Source organism: Mixophyes fleayi, chromosome 1 (assembly GCF_038048845.1).
Source record: "Mixophyes fleayi isolate aMixFle1 chromosome 1, aMixFle1.hap1, whole genome shotgun sequence".
Taxonomy (NCBI): domain Eukaryota; kingdom Metazoa; phylum Chordata; class Amphibia; order Anura; family Limnodynastidae; genus Mixophyes; species Mixophyes fleayi.
Genome location: NC_134402.1, coordinates 433,018,217 through 433,038,678, shown reverse-complemented (window position 1 = coordinate 433,038,678; position 20,462 = coordinate 433,018,217). Strand labels below are relative to the sequence as shown.

At 46.8% G+C, this 20,462-nt stretch overlaps 1 protein-coding gene across 1 annotated transcript in view; it reads left to right on the top strand.

Moving 5' to 3' along the window:
- The window catches only part of SPEF2 (sperm flagellar 2), a 166,341-nt gene that overhangs the window by 123,243 nt on the left and 22,636 nt on the right, over nt 1-20,462 (top strand). Inside the window, exons 26-28 of the mRNA XM_075184373.1 lie at nt 2,447-2,630; nt 3,412-3,571; nt 20,298-20,429. Of these exons, the coding sequence (XP_075040474.1) occupies nt 2,447-2,630; nt 3,412-3,571; nt 20,298-20,429 (476 nt within the window). The remainder of the gene's footprint in view (nt 1-2,446; nt 2,631-3,411; nt 3,572-20,297; nt 20,430-20,462) is intronic.

Here is a 20,462-nt window from a genome sequence, read left to right as displayed (position 1 = left end):
AGAATCCATGATATTCAAGTCCTTCTGCCCGCAGGAAAATGTTTTGCTGGGGGAAATGCACCCCACATTGCTTCTTGTCAACCCTTTGAATAATCATTTAGATAATCTAATCATACAGAATAAAATCTATTTTATTTGTTTGTGGTTGCTTAACTAGGAGCGTTTATGCAACTAGCCCACACTCAGAGTAAAGAACACTGTATCCTCCCATTAGAAGATACTAAGGGGTCTATTTAACAAGATCCTGCACTTGTGGTTTTCTAACGCTGCTTATCGGAGATAATTTTCTATTTTACAATTTAACAAACAATGCAATGCTCAGCTCTCCAGCAACACTGGCAGGGAGCGGTAAGAGGAGTCTTACTGCTCGCCAGTCAAGTACAGGGTCCAGAGCATGCGGGAGCTGGCATGCTGGCACTTGCGTGCACCAGACGTGCGCTTCCAATTCCAGATTTCATTTAAAGAATAAAAATGTTTTTAAAGATAAATAATAATATAGAAAATTTTTTTGGGGGGTAATAATGCTTATTTCCAGCAATCGGAGGACATGTACTTACAGTAGATATGCCTTTCACCATTCCAGTGCAGGTCCACTCACATTTGCACCAATGTTAGGGCTGCTTCAGTATGTTGGCAGTGACAGGTTTTAGAACACATTAGTAGTCCCCGTACACATTTGTAAAACAAGAGTAATAGCACACAACTACAGTTATATCAAGACAACACCACTTATACATTCTGCTAAATAAGTGACTGTTACATTTAAGATTTTAATCAGAGATCAGTTAGTCTTTGAGCTACAATTATGGTTAGAACTTGTGCTTGTTTAAGGTTGTGATAGGTTCAAATTTAGGATCTGGTTAATGTTGGGGCTAGAGTAAAGCTAGGTACACATCTCTGCAATTATAGTGCTGATCAGTGCTTTTTTTTGTAAGAAAAAAGGTGCCGGAACTCATATTATGTAGTCAATCACTGTACACACACCCACACATGTCAGTTGTATAACAAAACATGACGGTCACCGGCCGCAGTAAGCTCTCAGCACACGACAAATCACAAGCTGAGCAGCACCACAAGCCCAGCAGTGCCATCACAACCAGTGCGGACAAAGTACATATGCATCGGACTGGACACACAATCAGCCTGCCCGCACCGTTTTAATGATTTTGCCGCCTACCTGTTACGCTCGACAGGGCGATTCAAGTCCACGTGGACCAAACATCAAATGTTCAAAAGCTACTTTTAAAACTTGGAAAATCCGTTAAAAAAAGGTGCCGGAACTCAGTTCTGTGAGTTCTATGACAAAAAAAAGCACTGGTGCTGATCAGTGCAAAAGTGTGTACGCTCCAACAATCATGTTTTATCGCACCAAAACGCATGGCATCTGTTGATTTGGTTTTATAAACTTCCTAAAACTCACGGTAATCGATAAACGACGTCGGGCAAATATGGACGTGTGCACGCACTCACGACCAGCATTGTAGGCAGATATCTGTAGAGTGTGTACAGAGTCGGGATCTTTTCAGAAGATGGTTATGAGAGATGAAGATCACAGAGCTGAAAGTAAATTGTGTAGGTGTGTGCACATGAATCAGCACGCTTCTCAGGAGTTTCAACTGGTAAAATCATTACAGAAATTGCATCTGAAGTAAGATTGCATAAGTGTGTACCCAGCTTAAGAATTAAGACTGTTTTGTAAACCTCAGTATATTGGAGAACCTTTTTTTTATTTGACCTAGGAGGTGGATTATACGGTTTTGGTAAATAACTGGTTTTATAACATGGCTCTTTACAACATGTGGTCTTTATTCAGGGGGCCCGTACTACCACTAGGTGAACTTAGACGGTTGTGTAGGGTACCAAGGTTTAGGGGAAGCCTAAAACACTGAATGAAATAATGTTGTTCGTTCAGTGTTTTTATTTCCCCCCGCAGCTCTTCCACACTAGATACCGGTTCCTCCTTGTTGGTGACGGGCTAGGAGTGTGGCGCTGCCAAGTCTGACAAAAAAGAAGAATATGCTGCTTCACCCCCACACCATACCAGAAGTAAGGGGGGCAGGGCAGTGCCAGACTAGGGGATGGCAACCAGGGATTTTTAAGGGTGAAGACCCTAAATGCATAATGTGGGCATGCACATATGTGCGCACAAGGTGGTTAAATAGACACATTTTTGAAAATGGAAATGTTTTTGGACTTTTGTAAGCTACCTTTAGTGTCATATGTGAGGAGGGGAAGAGAGGCCAGCAAGAAGCCACAGGCTGACAAATAGATAGTGGAAATAGCAGGGTCCTCCAACAGCACAAAGTAGTCATGTAAGACTAATGCGGGAAGATTGTAGTGACAAATGTAGCTCTATAGGGTAAAAGGTTTACACATCCAACGTGTTGTATTCAAAAGTAGTGTAAAGGTAATATTGCAAATTGATAAATGTATTTACTATTTGTAGGATTCCTCTTGTTCCTCGAAGAATTCAGTCCCCAGAGCTGAACTCAGGGAAACAAAAAAGTAAACCAGCAATATTGAAAGCAAAAGAGGATTCCTCCATGGAGATTAAAGGACAGATCCCTGAAGCTGATCACAAGCTCATTAATGACACATGGCAAGCAGCCCTATCGGCAATCACAACTATGGTAATATGGTGTATAATGGGTGTATATGGTGTATAATGTGTGACAATGCAGAAACCATTGCGAGCAGTTGGTAATTAACTGTTACTAAGATAGCCTTTCCTTGGTAAAAGGGGAAAATATACTCGGCTTACCATTTAGAGGAGGTCCCAGATATCGTGCTTGGTCCCTGTATTGGAACGCATGTTGCGATTTCCAGTCCTGCTGTGGGAAAGTGATTTCTAGGCACTCTGACTAATGTAGTAAAAAGCTTCAAACACACAAAAGTGACACATAATACAGACTGTTCCGATTACTCAGTCTCATGATTAACTGAAGACATAAATGACAGTAAAACAAGCGGTATCTTAGAAAAAAATCTGAAAGTGTAAAAGTTCCACCATGCACATTTTGCAGAAATTCTGCCACCCCCGAAACTAGGCACAGATTGATTTTGATCTTACAGTGGTATTTCCAAAGACCAGCAAGTGAGCTGGCAGCTTGAAATGGATTTCTTCAGTAGCGAGTAGTTGTTCTCTTATCAGTGAAATTAGTCCCACTGTTTGACCTTTTATAGACTTAACGAGAAAAGGTCTATCCCACCATCATAATCTTATCCCAAATACATATATATATTAGGGAATAATATCAGTAACATTTAATAAAGGACTATTTGTATTTTAGTTGCTGAATATGTCTTATCGGAAGTTATACATGAATTACACACAATATTGGGTTTGTATGTTAGAGACTGAGCGGCTCAGTGATGTTTGTTAGGTCTCATTCACTGATACTGTTCCCACAGCTGACACTTGAAAAACAGACACTAGACGCAGAAGAAGAGAAAGAGCAACAGATGCTGGAAATGAAGGAGAAAGAGAAAGAGAAAGCGTCCCAAACCGGGTCCAGAGACACTGGAAAAGGGGCAAAAAAGAAGCCCCCAAAGTCACCAAACAGGAAAAAAGGTATTTTTAACATTTTGCTGAATGTGGTGCTTAAATTATAATTTTATGGACCCCCAGTAAAACATGTAGGGTCTTAGTCATCAAGACACGTATTGAACGTTTTTGAGCGTATTGTAAAGTCACTCTGCGCTTGCCCAGAACCGGGACATACATCAGTAAACGCAGCCCTGTCCGCTCCGTCTTCGCGCGCAGAGGAAACTTACTACCAGGGACAGACCTATACTTTGTTTTTAGGGGGTTGATTTAGCATAGACACGCCCCCCTCCATTCTGATTGTCTGGCTCCGGTTGACCCCATCCCTACCCACAATTGCCCATATACCTCTCCGTTTTCATTGGTGTCTGGGACACAATTTAAAACTAGGCTTGTACTGCTAGGGGGGCCCGACCCCCTGGATCTGCCACTGCTTACTACAGCCTATGATTTTGGGGAGGGAAGGGTCACTTAGCTGTAGTCAGTTTACTGTATGGTCGTGCCAAACTTGAGCCCACATGTCTGAATCAAGCTCTGAGAATCTTGAAGTTACTTGTTTTTCTGCCGTATCTCTTGCTCCAGCTGTTACGAGCCGCGGCAGTGCCCAGCCGCCGCGACTCACTCACCCGCGTCCCGGCCGTCGCCATGGCGACCGGGACGTCATTTCCGGCCATAACCCGGCCGTTGCCGGGGCAACCAGCAGACGCTTCAGAGCTGCGTCCCGGCAATAGGAGGAAGCCGGGCGCAGCGATTCTACAGCCTGTGGGCTAATTAATAGGGGCAGATCATAGGAGGCAATTACAGGCATTAGCCTGCAACTGTGCAGGCCAGGGGCAAGCCCTGATTGGCTCTATTAGTGACTGCTCTATTAACCTGCAGGAGTGTGTTCAACCTGTGATTGGTTCAGCTGGGTATTTAAGGCAATGAGGTCTGCTGCCTCATTGCCGGTTATAGCTTCTGTGCTCCAGTCTGCTGACCTGCTTGTTCCAGTTCCTGTATCCTGTATCTACGTTTGACTTCCCGTGTATGACCCTTGGCTTCGTATTGGACTTCGCTTGTGTTTCCTGTGACCCTGATCCTTGGCTTGTTTACCCGTTCTGCTACTTTGCCTGTGACCTCTGACCTCAGCTTGTTCATCATTACTGTTACCTGCTGCCGGCCTTTGACCTCTGCGTGGACCTGACTCTTCTTGCCTGGGTTCTCCCCAGCCGGTACACACTTCACGACCCTCTGTCAGTCTGCAGCCCAGTCTGTCCCCACCATCAGGGGCTCCAGTGAACACCTGACTGGCAGAGTAGACTCCGGATTGTGTTGTGCCGGCTGGAGGGGTTCCTAACATTATAACCGGCCCACTCACGGAGACAAGATTAGGATGGATGCAAGTGGATCCACACCGTCTCCGGCACAAACCCTAGCAGGCCATGTTGAGTCTTTGTATCAGATGATGCAGGGATTGGCTGAGCGTATGTCTGTTCAAGAAGAAGCCACAAAAGCTTCACAATCTCCTCCAGATCCCATCTGTGAGCCCAAAATGAATTTACCGGATCGGTTCTCCGGAAATAGAACCTTGTTTCGGAACTTCAGGGAGAGCTGCAAGCTCTATTTTCGGATGAGACCCCGCTCCTCCGGTTCAGAGCAGCAACGAGTTGGGATTATTATTTCCCTTCTACAGGGTGACCCCCAGTCTTGGGCGTTTTCTTTGCCACAGACCAGTCCGGCCATGCAGTCCGTAGACTCCTTCTTTGAGGCATTGGGTTTACTGTATGATGACCCGGATCGAGTGGCCTCCGCGGAAGCTCACCTACGGTCCTTGAAACAAGGCAGACGGTCGGCAGAAGAATACTGCGCGGAATTCCGTAGATGGTCACCTGACAGTGGATGGAACGACCCTGCCTTACGTAGTCAGTTCCGTGTCGGCCTATCTGAACAGATTAAAGATTCGCTATTGCAATACCCGTCTCCTAGCTCTCTGGAGGATCTGATGCACCTCTCCATTAAAATTGACAGGAGATATAAAGAGCGGAAAACTGAAAAGGAAACGTCATCACCTCCATCCGCCTTCGTTCCTATCTCCCAGGATGGTGAGGAACCAATGCAATTGGGAGCATACCGTCTTTCCTCTGAGGAGAGAGACAGGAGACGGTCACAAGGCTTATGTTTATTGTGGTGCAAGAGGCCACTTCTCCCGTTCTTGCCCAAACAAGTCGGGAAACGAGCATGCCTAAGGAACGAGGGGAGAGTTCACTTAGGTCTACAAATTGTCTCCCAGAAAAATGCACTATTGGTCCCTGCACAGCTCACGTTCAGTGCTCGTTCTACGAAACTATCAGCCTTCATTGACAGTGGAGCTGCTGGCAACTTCCTTGACATCGAGTTTGCCCGCTCTGCTGGGATTCCGCTGATTAAACTCCAATCTGCCATTACGGTATGTGGCTTAGATGGTAGTCCGTTGCCAGGAGGCAAGATTACTTGGGAGACCCCACCACTACAGTTGAACGTTGGCGCTCTCCATTCGGAATCCATAGTCTTACGTCTTATCGAATGTCCATCGGTTCCTTTAATTCTGGGCCACCCTTGGCTATCCTGCCATAACCCCGTCATGGATTGGGCAAAAGGAGAAATTGTCCAGTGGAGCCCCCATTGTACACAGTCTTGCTTGACACTACCTCTACGTATTATTCAGTCTATTCCGGAGCAGCTCCCTTCTCAGTATCATGACTACTGGGATGTTTTCTCCAAAAAGGCTGCTGACACACTACCACCGCACCGCAATTTCGACTGTGCCATTGAGCTCATTCCGGGCTCTAAATTACCCAAGGGACGCTTGTATCCTCTCTCCGGTCCAGAGACCAAATCCATGCAGGAGTATATTGACGAAAACTTGGAGAAGGGCTTCATCAGGCCATCCAAGTCCCCAGTAGGAGCAGGGTGTTTCTTTGTACCCAAGAAGGACGGTGGACTCAGACCCTGTATCGACTATCGAGGGCTGAACCTTATTACGGTTAAGAACACCTACCCCCTTCCCCTCATCTCCGTTCTTTTTGATCAATTAAGAGGAGCCACTATCTTCACAAAAATTGATCTTCGTGGAGCCTATAATCTCATACGTATTAGAGCAGGTGATGAGTGGAAGACGGCGTTCAACACGCTCTCGGGCCATTACGAATACCTGGTCATGCCGTTTGGCCTGAGTAATGCTCCTGCCGTATTTCAGGATTTGATTAATGAGGTGTTACGTGAGTTCCTGGGACACTTTGTTGTTGTTTACCTTGATGACATCCTCATATATTCAAAATCGTTGTCTGCGCACCAGGGTCATGTCAGACAAATCCTACAGAAATTACGGGAACATCACCTCTACGCGAAACTCGAGAAATGCGAGTTCGAGGTCCAGAAGGTATCCTTCCTCGGTTATCTAATCTCCTCAGAAGGTTTCTCCATGGACCCAACCAAGGTCCAAGCAATTCTGGATTGGATTCAACCGAATAACCTCAAGGCGGTCCAGAGATTCCTGGGATTCGCCAATTACTACAGGAGGTTTATTGGCGGCTTTGCTGATATCGTGGCTCCTATTGTCACCTTGACCCGCAAAGGAGGTGATCCAACTGTTTGGTCACAACAGGCAATAAATGCATTCAAAACCCTGAAGAAAGCTTTTGTGTCTGCTCAGGTTCTCAGACATCCGGATCCTAGGGTACCGTTTGTTCTTGAGGTAGATGCTTCTGACGTCGGTGCTGGGGCTGTCTTGTCACAAAAAGACCCCCAGACCCACCGCTTACATCCATGTGCCTTTTTTTCCCGTCAGTTCTCATCAGCGGAAACCAACTATGACGTGGGAAACCGAGAATTGCTGGCAATTAAATGGGCCTTTGAGGAATGGCGACACTGGTTGGAAGGCGCTGCACACCAGATCTCCGTTATAACGGATCATAAGAACTTACAGTATATACAGTCAGCCAAACGTCTGAACCCCCGACAGGCTCGGTGGTCGCTGTTCTTCACTCGGTTCAACTTTATTATCACCTATCGTCCTGGTTCCAAAAATATTCAAGCGGACGCCCTGTCTAGAAGTTTCCTGGCACATCATGCTCCGGTCACCTGCTCAGAGCCTATTGTTCCTGTGTCTATGATTCATGCCGGATTAACTCAAGATTTGAGCTGTACCTTACAAAGGTTCCAGAGGTTGGCTCCTGATAACACTCCGGCAGGATGTTTGTTTGTCCCAGTTCATCTAAGGAAGACAGTCCTTGCTGAGGCACACAACAGTCGGACTGCTGGGCATCCTGGAGTCTACAAAACACTGGAAATCCTTTCCCGTACTGTATGGTGGCCGTCTCTGTCTGCTGACGTCAAGAGTCACGTCCGGTCCTGTGAAGTTTGTGCCAGGAACAAAGTTCCCAGGACTCGCCCGGTAGGTCAGTTAGTTCCGTTGGCCGCCCCTGGTAAACCTTGGACACATCTGTCCATGGACTTTATAGTCGATCTGCCACCCTCTGCGGGACACAATACCATTTGGGTCGTGGTAGACCGGTTCAGCAAGATGGCACATTTCATTCCACTCACTAGGCTGCCTACTGCTCGAGATTTGGCAGTTTTGTTCATTCAACACATTTTCCGCCTCCATGGACTCCCTACAGACATCGTCTCCGATCGGGGTTCCCAGTTCATAGCGCAGTTCTGGAGATCATTCTGTACCCTCCTGGGAATCAAGGTCAGTTTATCATCTGCATACCACCCTCAGTCAAATGGGCAGACTGAAAGGGTTAACCAGTCCTTGGAGAAGTTCTTGCGATGCTACATATCGGAGTTCCATGACAACTGGTCCTCCTTGTTGCCCTGGGCAGAATTTGCCTGTAACAACTCCTGTCACTCATCCACGAAAACCTCTCCGTTCTTTTGCAATTATGGTTTCCACCCCAGATCTAACTCTTTGTATTCACTCCAGTCCGTTGGTATCCAGGAGATCCGTTCCACTGCCAGGGATCTCAGAGTTGTCTGGAAGAAAGTACATTCATCTTTAAAACAAGCCTCACTTGTTGCAAAAAAAAATTCGGACCGACACCGTACCCCCTGCTCCCTTAAGGTTGGCCAGAAAGTCTGGCTGTCTACAAAAAATATCAGGCTCAGACAACCTTGCAAGAAATTGGGCCCTAAGTTCATCGGGCCGTTTCTTATCATCAAGCAGGTGAACTCCGTCGCATTTAGGTTAAAAATTCCAGGCTCGTTAAGAATTCCAAACACCTTTCATTGTTCTCTATTGAAGCCAGTGCTTTATCCTGGTCAAGCCCAGTCTTCAAGTGTGCCTGGGAGAGGTTCCAGTGGGCCACAAAAATTCGTGATTCAAAAGGTCCTTGATTCTAAAAATGTTCAAGGACAGGTGCATTTCCTTATACAATGGAGGAATCGCGGATTAGAAGAGCGATCTTGGGTTCCGCGGAGACAACTCCATGCCCCAAAGAAACTGAAGGAGTTCTTCAAAAAATTCCCTAGAAAACCAGGATGTCGGGGTCCCTCGACCCCTCCTCAAGGGGGGGGTACTGTTACGAGCCGCGGCAGTGCCCAGCCGCCGCGACTCACTCACCCGCGTCCTGGCCGTCGCCATGGCGACCGGGACGTCATTTCCGGCCATAACCCGGCCGTTGCCGGGGCAACCAGCAGACGCTTCAGAGCTGCGTCCCGGCAATAGGAGGAAGCCGGGCGCAGCGATTCTACAGCCTGTGGGCTAATTAATAGGGGCAGATCATAGGAGGCAATTACAGGCATTAGCCTGCAACTGTGCAGGCCAGGGGCAAGCCCTGATTGGCTCTATTAGTGACTGCTCTATTAACCTGCAGGAGTGTGTTCAACCTGTGATTGGTTCAGCTGGGTATTTAAGGCAATGAGGTCTGCTGCCCCATTGCCGGTTATAGCTTCTGTGCTCCAGTCTGCTGACCTGCTTGTTCCAGTTCCTGTATCCTGTATCTACGTTTGACTTCCCGTGTATGACCCTTGGCTTCGTATTGGACTTCGCTTGTGTTTCCTGTGACCCTGATCCTTGGCTTGTTTACCCGTTCTGCTACTTTGCCTGTGACCTCTGACCTCAGCTTGTTCATCATTACTGTTACCTGCTGCCGGCCTTTGACCTCTGCGTGGACCTGACTCTTCTTGCCTGGGTTCTCCCCAGCCGGTACACACTTCACGACCCTCTGTCAGTCTGCAGCCCAGTCTGTCCCCACCATCAGGGGCTCCAGTGAACACCTGACTGGCAGAGTAGACTCCGGGTTGTGTTGTGCCGGCTGGAGGGGTTCCTAACACCAGCTACAGGGCTAGTCTAAGTCCTGATCAGTAGTGATAACTGTCTTGCATGCATGCTATAACATGTGTTTGCAATCAGGAGTAATTGTAAAAATGTATTTTATGTCCTGTAGACATTAACAACAGCCTGATAAATGTTTTTTCATGAGAAAAAAATATAAAAAACAAACCACTTTTTTAAACTGTTTTATCATTAATGCCTATATTAATAATGTTATATTTTTTTCTGTACATTCTTTTGCAAATTTGTATTCCACATGGGTATTGGATGTATCCTGCAGTGTCTTGTGTAGCAGAGCACAGCAGATCTACACCCAAATTCACCAGAGCACATATCTTCAGATCCGTGTGCAGAGCCGATTTACGTGCATTTTTAAACAAATGCACATTGTGCTCAGAATCAGGTCTGTAGCCTTATGTTATACATCCTACATGCATATTGCTGGTAGTTACTTCTGCTGGGTGTATACTGTACTGGACACTGTTGAGTATACTGTTATGGACAACTGAGACTAATGTGTACTGTGCTGGACATTATTAAGGCTACTGTATATGGGCAGCACATTGGCCTAGTGATTAGCACTTCTGCCTCACAGTACTGGGGTCATAAGTTCAATTCCCGACCATGGCCTTATCTGTATGGAGTTTGTAAGTTCTCCCTGTGCTTGCGTGGGTTTCCTCCGGGTGCTCCGGTTTCCTCCCACACTCCAAAAACATACTAGTAGGTTAATTGGCTGCTATCAAAATCGACCCCACTCTGTCTGTCTGTCTGTGTGTGAGTGTGTGTCTATAGTAGGGAATTTAGACTGTAAGCTCCGATGGGGCAGGGACTGATGTGAGTGAGTTCTCTGTACAGCGCTGTGGAATTAGTGGCGCTATATAAATAAATGATGATGATATTGTTCTGGACATTATCTAGGACATATGCTATTGTGAATACTGCGATCAGACTTTAGTTACACCACTGGCCTTACTCAAAGCATTGGCAACACTCTTTTTTTCCCTGCCAACACCATTTCCACAAATCACTGAACAACTGAACACTTTTTCATGCGGATGTCTTATACCACCATAGCACTGGTGCTTATTACGGTCGATAGAGACAACGTTCATGGCCTGGTCTTTATTAACCAGAGGCTTTAAGCACCATGCCCTACAATATATCCTAGATTGTTTACGAACACAACACGGACTATGGGGAGGGGATATAAAGGACTGGGGTTTGATATCTAGGTGCCGTCATCTAACATTCTGGACAGCAACAAACGTATTATTATTATCCTTTATAAAGCGCCATCATATTACACAGCTCTGTACATTGAAGAAACGCCATTGTGTAGCGTGTCTTGTATGAAATTGCATGCCCTGAAAGTGTGTGCACGTATGCAGACATGCATGATTCCGGTACTTATGTCCATCTGCACCTGGAGAGTCGGGACACACATGGGAAAGGGATGTCAGGGGTCATTCCCTTCTTTCATTTTGAGGCTAAGATGTCACGGTTTAGTAATTGGATCCTTTAGTTTGCCTAGATTAGCACTACTCAAGTAAGGCACAGGAGTCTTACGGGGAGATGGTTTTCACCAGGGACCGCCGCAAGGCGGTTTGGTCTTTGCTGCGTCTGTACCGCAGTTCCTGGCCCCTACTAGAGTGCCAGGCAAAACCTTTAGGGGAATAGGCAGAGATGGTCAGCAATGGCGGACAACACGTGGAGAGGAGAAGTAGAGGTCAGCAGGTTACCACTGGAGGAATAGCGGTGAGATACTCTGTAGAGGGTCAGTTCTGCGAACAACAGGTTACCACTGGAATGGCAGCAAATACACTGTGAAGTGTGAACTCTGCGGTCTGCCAGTTACCACTGGAAGGGCGGTGAAATACTCTGTAGAGTGTCAGCTCTGCAGTCAACAGGTTACCACTGGAATGGCGGTGAATGCTCTGTAGAGTGTCTGCTCTGTGGACAACAGGTTGAAATAGAATGCAATCCACCAGAAGGGAGAAAATGGAGCCACGTCTAGCACCTGAGAGGTAACTAAAAGAACAGGCACCAAACATCAGGAGGAGGTGCCTTTTGAATTTTGGAGCCAAAATACATTAGCCAATAAGGGAGCAGAGGGAATGAATAGATCGGGTCTGCGCAGGCGGTGGCCGGGACGGAGAGAGCTGTTGGGACCAGGTAAGAGCGCCGGGGATCGGGTGTGCAGCCAATCGTCTGGTGTGTGACACAAGGGCAGTAACCAGCAGCTTGGTAAAACATAGTAGACTCAGATCTGAGCTGCTGAACCTTCTCCTGAAGCGAAGCCCTTTTGATAGAAACTATTTTGAACTCAGGCAGATTACACCTGGGCTGCTGATAACCTCTAACACTGGCAGCAGCTGACCAAATACCAATAAGACACAGGTTTACAATGATAAAAAGTCACTCTTTAATTTAAATAGCAGATCATCTCCAATACTTCATTATAGCATAGAACAGGACTGCCACTAGGCGTGAAGTATAGTTGAGCCAAATGCATAGATAATAACTTGACACCTTCCGAGAAGTAGAAATATAGATAAAGATATGCACAATTCATATTCTTGATAGGCAACAGATAATTCAAAGAGCACTAGTATTTGGATTCAATGTCAACATGTTGACAAAAGTCACCAAGTTCATGCTGGTCACCGCATGTTAGTACTGAATCTGCTGGTTGTACCCTGATTAGTTATCATAAGTCCCAATACATATAGAAGCTGAAAGACTGCCAGAAAGTACAGCAAAGTTACTTGCAATATAATATGTCCATAATGCAAACCAGAAATCACTGGCCGTGAAATGGACAAGCTGCAATTAAACACAGGGCCATTGCTTGTAGAGTGTGCTCACAGTCACATCAGCAATTACCTGCATGAAGTAGACAGGCTGGAAGGAGTTCAGCATTGACACCTATAACAAGCTAGGCTGAAACTGATGATCTGTAATGAAGTAATGAGCTGACACTGTAGTAGGATGTACAGCAACAGCCACAAAGTGAAGACAGGCCAGGCACTCGCATCTACTTAATACCAACAATCCCCAAAGTTCAGCAGGTGTAGATAACCAAACACAGGAGATGCAGAAACAGAGTGTATTTAATAGTACATCGCTAGATAGCAGCTAGTAAAACTGTGCTTCATGTGCTTCTTTAGGTCCAATCCAGCTTCCAATCCAGAAATGTTTTTTTGTATTATCGTTCCTAGCAATTCGCCGGTAGGGCACCTTCTTAAGTAAATGTTTCTTTAGGCAGCTGAGCCTCAGGTGTTACCCCAGCTGACACAGTTGGTGACACCATTTTTTTGTATCAGTACAAATAAGTCTTGGGACTGATTTGACATGTGTTCCATTTGTGACTGATGGAGCATCATTACCTGTTGCCTGATGGTCCTTGTTGGTGTCCTCTAAACAAGAATGCTCCTTGATCCCACTTCTAACACCAACTTGATGTCGATACTGTTGTCACAGATTTAGGGTATTTGCTTACTGATTTTTGCACTACTCACCCAAGAGGTGCGGAGTCTAACGTGTTCCTGGTTTTCACCAGGGACCCCCGCAAGGAAGTGTGGTCTTAGCTGCGGGAACACGCAGGTCGCGGTCCTCTAAGGGAGTAATCAGTGAAGCAGTAGATGAAAGCGGTGTCGTACAGGCCCAGTCCAAACCGTGAATTCAGGAGATGTCCAAGGGAAAGTTCAAAGCCGTAGTCAGGGAAGCCGGGTCGAGGTCAGAAGCACAGGAGGAAGAGTCAAATATCAAGCCGAGGTCAAGTTCACAGGGAGCACAGATCAGGGTTAGTAAGTAACAAGCCGGGTAATACACAGGAAGCGCTGGAAACGGTACACAGGAACGCTGGAGCTAGGATGAGACCTAATACTCTGGCACTCTCCATGTGCCAGAGTGAGGTTTTTATACAGGTGCAGACCAATCACTGGCGGTGGTGACGCTAAACACCACCGCCGGAGTTACTAGGAAGCGTTCCGTTGCCTAGCAACGGAACGCGCGACCGCTGACCCGGAAGTACGCTCGGTTGCCTGGCAACCGAGCGCTCTGTCCCAGAAGCAGACGTCCGTCTCTGTGCGGCAGGCATAGCACGGAGACGGCGTCTGACAGTACCTCCTCCCCTACTTTGTTGGATAGATCTTTGTTTGAAGAACTGTTTCAATAACCGTGGGGCGTGGAGATCTTCTTTTTGCACCCAGGATCTTTCTTCTGGCCCAAAGCCTTTCCAATGTACTAAGAATTGGTGTCGTCCATGAAGGATACGGAAATCCAGGATACGACTAACTTCAAATTCTTCACCTTCCGTAGTACGTACAGGAGCTGGACGATGAGGCGACTGATGAAATTTATTGAGTACAAGTGGTTTGAGAAGAGAGATATGAAAGACATTGTGGATCTTCAGGGAAGAGGGTAACCGGAGTCTGTAGGTTACTGCATTGATCACATGTGTTATGGAAAAGGGACCAATATAACGGGGAGCCAATTTTTGAGAAGGTACTCTTAGCTTAAGGTTACGTGTGGATAACCATACTTTGTCGTGAACCTGTAAAAGAGGGACCAGTCTCCGATGGCGGTCTGCTGCTTGCTTATAGCGTAGGGAAGTTTCTTGGAGTCTAGCTTTAGTGTTAGACCAAATCTGAGAAAGGTTCCGCATGACATCCTCCACTGCGGGAACTGACAAGGAACTTTGGCTGGAAAAATCTGGGAGGGTGGGTTGGGAACCATAAACAATAAAAAATGGAGCTGCACCAGTAGACTCGTGATAATGGATATTGTGAGAAAACTCTGCCCAGGGTAAGAGATTAGCCCATTCTGCTTGATTATCTGAAGAAAAACATTGTAAGAAGACTTCGAGATCTTGGTTAACCCGCTCTGTTTGACCATTGGTTTGTGGATGATAACCTGATGAAAACTTGAGGTCAGAACCAAGTATTTTACAAAAGGCCCTCCAGAATTTGGAAACGAATTGCACTCCACGGTCAGAGATGATCTCATGAGGACATCCATGAAGTCTAAATATTTCTTTAATGAAGATGGAAGCTAACTGAGAAGCAGATGGTAGAGCAGACAAGGGTACAAAGTGGGCCATTTTAGAAAATCTGTCCACAACAACCCAAATAGTGGTGTATCCATTACTGGGGGGAAGGTCTGTGATGAAATCCATGGATATGCTTTGCCAAGGGAAATCTGGAATGGGAAGTGGTTGAAGGAGTCCAGAAGGGGCCATTCTGGGGTTCTTACAACGGGCACATGTATCACAAGAAGCCACAAAACTTCGTACATCTGAATGTAGTGTCGGCCACCAATATCTCTGACGAAGAAATTCAAGAGTTTTCTTAACACCAGCGGGTCCTGCCAATTTAGAGGAATGCGCCCAGCGGAGGGCTTTAATTCGTAAATTAGGCTCCAAGAAGGAACAGCCCCTTGGGGGTGTCTTGGCTGTGGTTTTGGTAAGGGCGATAACCCTGGTAGGATTTAGAATGGGTAGGGGTTCCGAGGAAGTACAGAGATCAGTGTTGTCAAAAGATCGAGATAGAGCATCAGCTCGGATGTTCTTGGATCCTGGGTGATAGGTCAGGATGATATCAAAACGTGCGAAGAACGATGCCCATCGAGCTTGGCGTGGATTAAGGCATCGAGCCTCGCTAACATAAAGCAGGTTTTTATGATCGGTAAGGACCGTTACTGGATGACGTGAACCTTCAAGTAAGTGTCGCCACTCCTCTAGGGCAGCCTTGATAGCTAGTAACTCTTTGTCACCAATTCCATAATTCTTCTCGTGGGATAAAAAATTTTTGGAAAAGAACCCGCAAGGTAACTGAGAACCGTTTTTGGATTTTTGGAAGAGTACTGCCCCCACCCCTATAGCAGAGGCGTCAACCTCTAGAAAAAAGGGTTCAGATTGATCCGGTTGAGACAGGGCTGGAGCGGATGAAAAGGCCTGTTTCAGGAGATTAAATGCCTTTAGGGCTTCTGGAGGCCAATTCCTGGGGTTGGCTGATTTTCGTGTCAGCGCTGTTATAGGTGCAATAATGGAGGAGAACCCTTTAACAAATTGTCTGTAATAATTGGCGAATCCAATAAACCTTTGGATAGCCTTGGTGCCCTGGGGAAGAGGCCAGTTGGTAATGGCAGACACCTTTTGTGGGTCCATGCTTAATCCTGCTCCGGAAACAATGTACCCAAGGAAAGAGATTTGTTCTACTTCAAAGATACATTTTTCTAATTTGCAAAAGAGTCGATTAGCTCGTAATCGGAGTAAGACTTCCTTCACATGGTGTCGATGGGAGGCAATGTCTTGGGAAAAGATTAGAATGTCGTCCAAATAGACAACGACGAAGTGATATAAACAGTCTTGGAAGATTTCATTAACGAAGGATTGAAATACTGCGGGGGCGTTACTAAGCCCGAATGGCATGACTAGATATTCGAAATGTCCGTCCCGCGTGTTAAACGCTGTCTTCCACTCGTCTCCTTGACGGATCCGTACTAAATTGTATGCCCCTCTGAGATCTAGTTTGGTAAAGATGCGGGCTCCACTAATCTTGTCGAAAAGGTCCATAATAAGGGGTAATGGATAACGGTTCTTGATAGTAATTTTATTTAGATGCCGATAATCAATACACGGGCGTAAGGATCCGTCCTTCTTCTTAACAAAGAAAAATCCTGCTCCGGCTGGAGAAGATGATTTTCTAATGAACCCTCGGGCTAGGTTTTCAGATATGTATTGTGACATAGCTTGGGTCTCCGGTAAGGACAGGAGATATGTCCTACCACGAGGAATTTGTTTTCCCGGGATTAATTCAATCGGACAGTCCCACGGGCGGTGGGGTGGAAGAATTTCTGATCTTTGTTTGGAGAAGACGTCCTTAAAGGCTAAATAGACCGAAGGTAATGTACAGGGGTTAGAATTCGTCTGAGTATGACAGACTTGAAAGCGGTGTGAGGGAATACATTGCTTATGACACTGCGGGCCCCAGGAAATTACCTCCGCACGAACCCAGTCAAATTGAGGAGAATGGTTCCGGAGCCAAGGAAGGCCCAGTATCAGTGGGTTAATAGACTGTGGTAATACTAGGAATTGAATCCACTCTTGATGTAAGGCTCCTACCAACAATTGAACCGCACTCGTAATGCTGGAGATGACACCGTTGCTGACACGGTTACCATCCACGGCAGTGAGGGTAAGCGGTTGGGGCAGATCTTGAATGGTTAATTGGAGCTCTGAAGCAAGAGAGGCCGAAATAAAATTTCCTGCGGCACCGGAGTCCACGAAGGCAGAGATTAGTTGGGGTCCTTTAGTAGTCAAGAGCTGGACAGGCATGAGAAACTCGAGGTTGGAGGTGGAGTAGGGAGTGGAAACGGTGACTCCTAAGGCGGCCTCCCTCTTACCGTCTAGGAGGAGGCGTTTCCCGGTCTCTTGGGACAGAAACTTAGCACGTGACCAGACTCCCCACAATATAGACATAATCTCTGCTTGAACCGTCTCTCGCGTTCTTCAGACGTTAGTTTAGAGCGGCCAAGCTGCATAGGTTCTTCAGTGGAAGATATTGGGTTTTGAAATTGGGGAGCCAAACGGGGAGTCCGTCTTGTAGAGGACCTTTCTGAACTTCTCTCTCTGAAACGAAGATCGATCCTGATACATAATGAAACGAGGGCGTCCAACTCCGAGGGGAGTTCTCTGGTAGCCAATTCGTCCTTAATTCGATCGGTAAGACCCTGCCAGAAGGAAGCAATGAGGGCTTCATTGTTCCATCGAAGCTCAGAGGAGAGAGTCCGAAATTGTACGGCATACTGCCCGACAGACATAGAACCTTGTCGCAGGTTCAATAGGCTAGATGCGGCAGAAGAGACTCTGCCCGGTTCGTCGAAGACCTTCCTGAACATGTCGATAAAGGCTGCGGAGTCCTCCAGCAAAGGGTCATTGTGCTCCCATAACGGGGATGCCCAGGCCAGGGCTTGCCCACTAAGTAGCGAAATTATGAAGGCTACCTTGGTACGTTCCGAGGAGAATGCTGTAGAGTTACACTCGAAGTGAATGGCGCACTGGTTAAGGAAGCCTCTACATCTTTTTGGATCCCCGTCAAACTTATCAGGGGAAGGTATTCTTAATCCAGTAGTGGCGGCTGGAGGGGCAGCAGGAGCCGCAGGGGACACTGCAGAGCGAGAAGGAGCCGCAGATGGTTCCGTAGGAGGGGTTTGTCCTGCCCGTAGAGAGTCCAGGCGAGATAGGATTCCCTGCACACACTGGAGTAAACAAGCCTGGTCCGCCTCCTGCTGTTCCACTCGGCGGCCCAGGTGGATAATGAGGTCCCGAGTTGTAGGTTCACCTTTTCCATCTGACGTCATGGCCAGAGTATACTGTCACAGATTTAGGGTATTTGCTTACTGATTTTTGCACTACTCACCCAAGAGGTGCGGAGTCTAACGTGTTCCTGGTTTTCACCAGGGACCCCCGCAAGGAAGTGTGGTCTTAGCTGCGGGAACACGCAGGTCGCGGTCCTCTAAGGGAGTAATCAGTGAAGCAGTAGATGAAAGCGGTGTCGTACAGGCCCAGTCCAAACCGTGAATTCAGGAGATGTCCAAGGGAAAGTTCAAAGCCGTAGTCAGGGAAGCCGGGTCGAGGTCAGAAGCACAGGAGGAAGAGTCAAATATCAAGCCGAGGTCAAGTTCACAGGGAGCACAGATCAGGGTTAGTAAGTAACAAGCCGGGTAATACACAGGAAGCGCTGGAAACGGTACACAGGAACGCTGGAGCTAGGATGAGACCTAATACTCTGGCACTCTCCATGTGCCAGAGTGAGGTTTTTATACAGGTGCAGACCAATCACTGGCGGTGGTGACGCTAAACACTACCGCCGGAGTTACTAGGAAGCGTTCCGTTGCCTAGCAACGGAACGCGCGACCGCTGACCCGGAAGTACGCTCGGTTGCCTGGCAACCGAGCGCTCTGTCCCAGAAGCAGACGTCCGTCTCTGTGCGGCAGGCATAGCACGGAGACGGCGTCTGACAACTGTCATGTCAGTAGTTAAAAGACAGGGAAGTTCCAAGCATATGACCTTTATCTCCAGGGGTGCAGGAATCACATAGCAGCAGGTGCAGAGCAGTCAGGAATACATTTAGCTGATAACATGAGTCTGGATGTTCAGGCCTAGATTACAGCACAAGGTGTGGCAGAGGTTTTGCAGGGCTTCAAAACAGACACTTTCCTCCTAGTAGACCAATGGGCTGGGCTGTCGAACCTTATAATGCACATAAGCCCATCCAGTTATGTGAGGAAGGGGTGGAGCTAACTGACTCCATAATGCATCACTCCATCCTCGCATGTGACAGATTTCCACCCTACTACACCCTACTCGTGCCCTAATATAGTCATTGAGGAGCAGATGAGCGGTGCCGTCACATTCTCTCCAGACATTTCCTGAGTTCTGTAACATGTGTGTCCTGTACTCTATAGAGGAATGTTCTAGTAGGATTTAGCGGGGGTTTCAATTGGCCGCGTTACTGCCGAAAGTAACACAGCCTGCGCACTATTACAGATATTATGGTAATAGTGCGCGTAATTACCGTTAATATGGTAATTTCAACGCTCCCTTAGCTGCGAGCAGAAAGCAGGGTTAAAATTACCATGTTAACGGTAATAGGTTTAGTGCAGCGTTACTCTGGGGGGAACTGAATTCCCCCTTAATGCTTACCGTTGCATCCATTTTCATTGACAGTGAAAAATGGATTTAATGGTTTCTCAGGACAGTTCCCTGCATGTTTTGTTTCTGTCATTATGGTTTACAAATATAAATTCCTTCTTTTTTGGGGGGTTGTTGCAATCCAATTTGCAACAAAATCCAGTCAATGTTTAAGTTAGGCGACCGTCAATGCAGACTGGATAAACATGTAACAATGGTCTCACAAGGCCCATGCACAATAAAAGTCAAAAATTTGGCTTTGGACAAAAGAACACACATGGACTGATGCAGGGTTGGTCAGAAAATGGGAGAAAATTAGTCTAAAAAAAAAAAGATCACGGGAAAATAGCATATTTCCGCCCATTTGCCAAGCCACACGTATCTTGTAAAACGTCCACACCAGGCATCAGCAGTATACGCGTCTGGTTTCCGACAAGTCATCATCACTGGCACATACCTGCATCTGCCCTATCGCAGATGCAAAACATACCTACAGGTACATGTGTGTCTCTGCAGGTATGCATGAGCCGCATTATGTAAAAACTCCTTTGATGTACTCGGTCAACGTTAGAACGCCCCCTCCCATCCCTGTCCTGCCTCTCCAGGCGCAGGTGGGCATAAGTGCCGGAATCAGACAAGTCAATATAGGCTGGTATACACGCACAAACCTTTAGGGCATTTCATGGACTTTTATAGCCCCACAGTGTCTCTATGTCATTTTTTTTTTCTACGACCAAAATGTTTACACCTTTTGTTTGTTTCAGGAAGCAAGTCCCCAGGTCCGGCAGCCCCCTCACCTCTTCCCACGCCACCAGAAGACAACACTGAGCTACAGAAGCAACAGGAATTAAAAATGAAGATAAAGCAGGAATATTTTGCCGCTCTTGAATGTGAAGGTTTGTGCTAGTAACAATGTATTGGGCTCAATT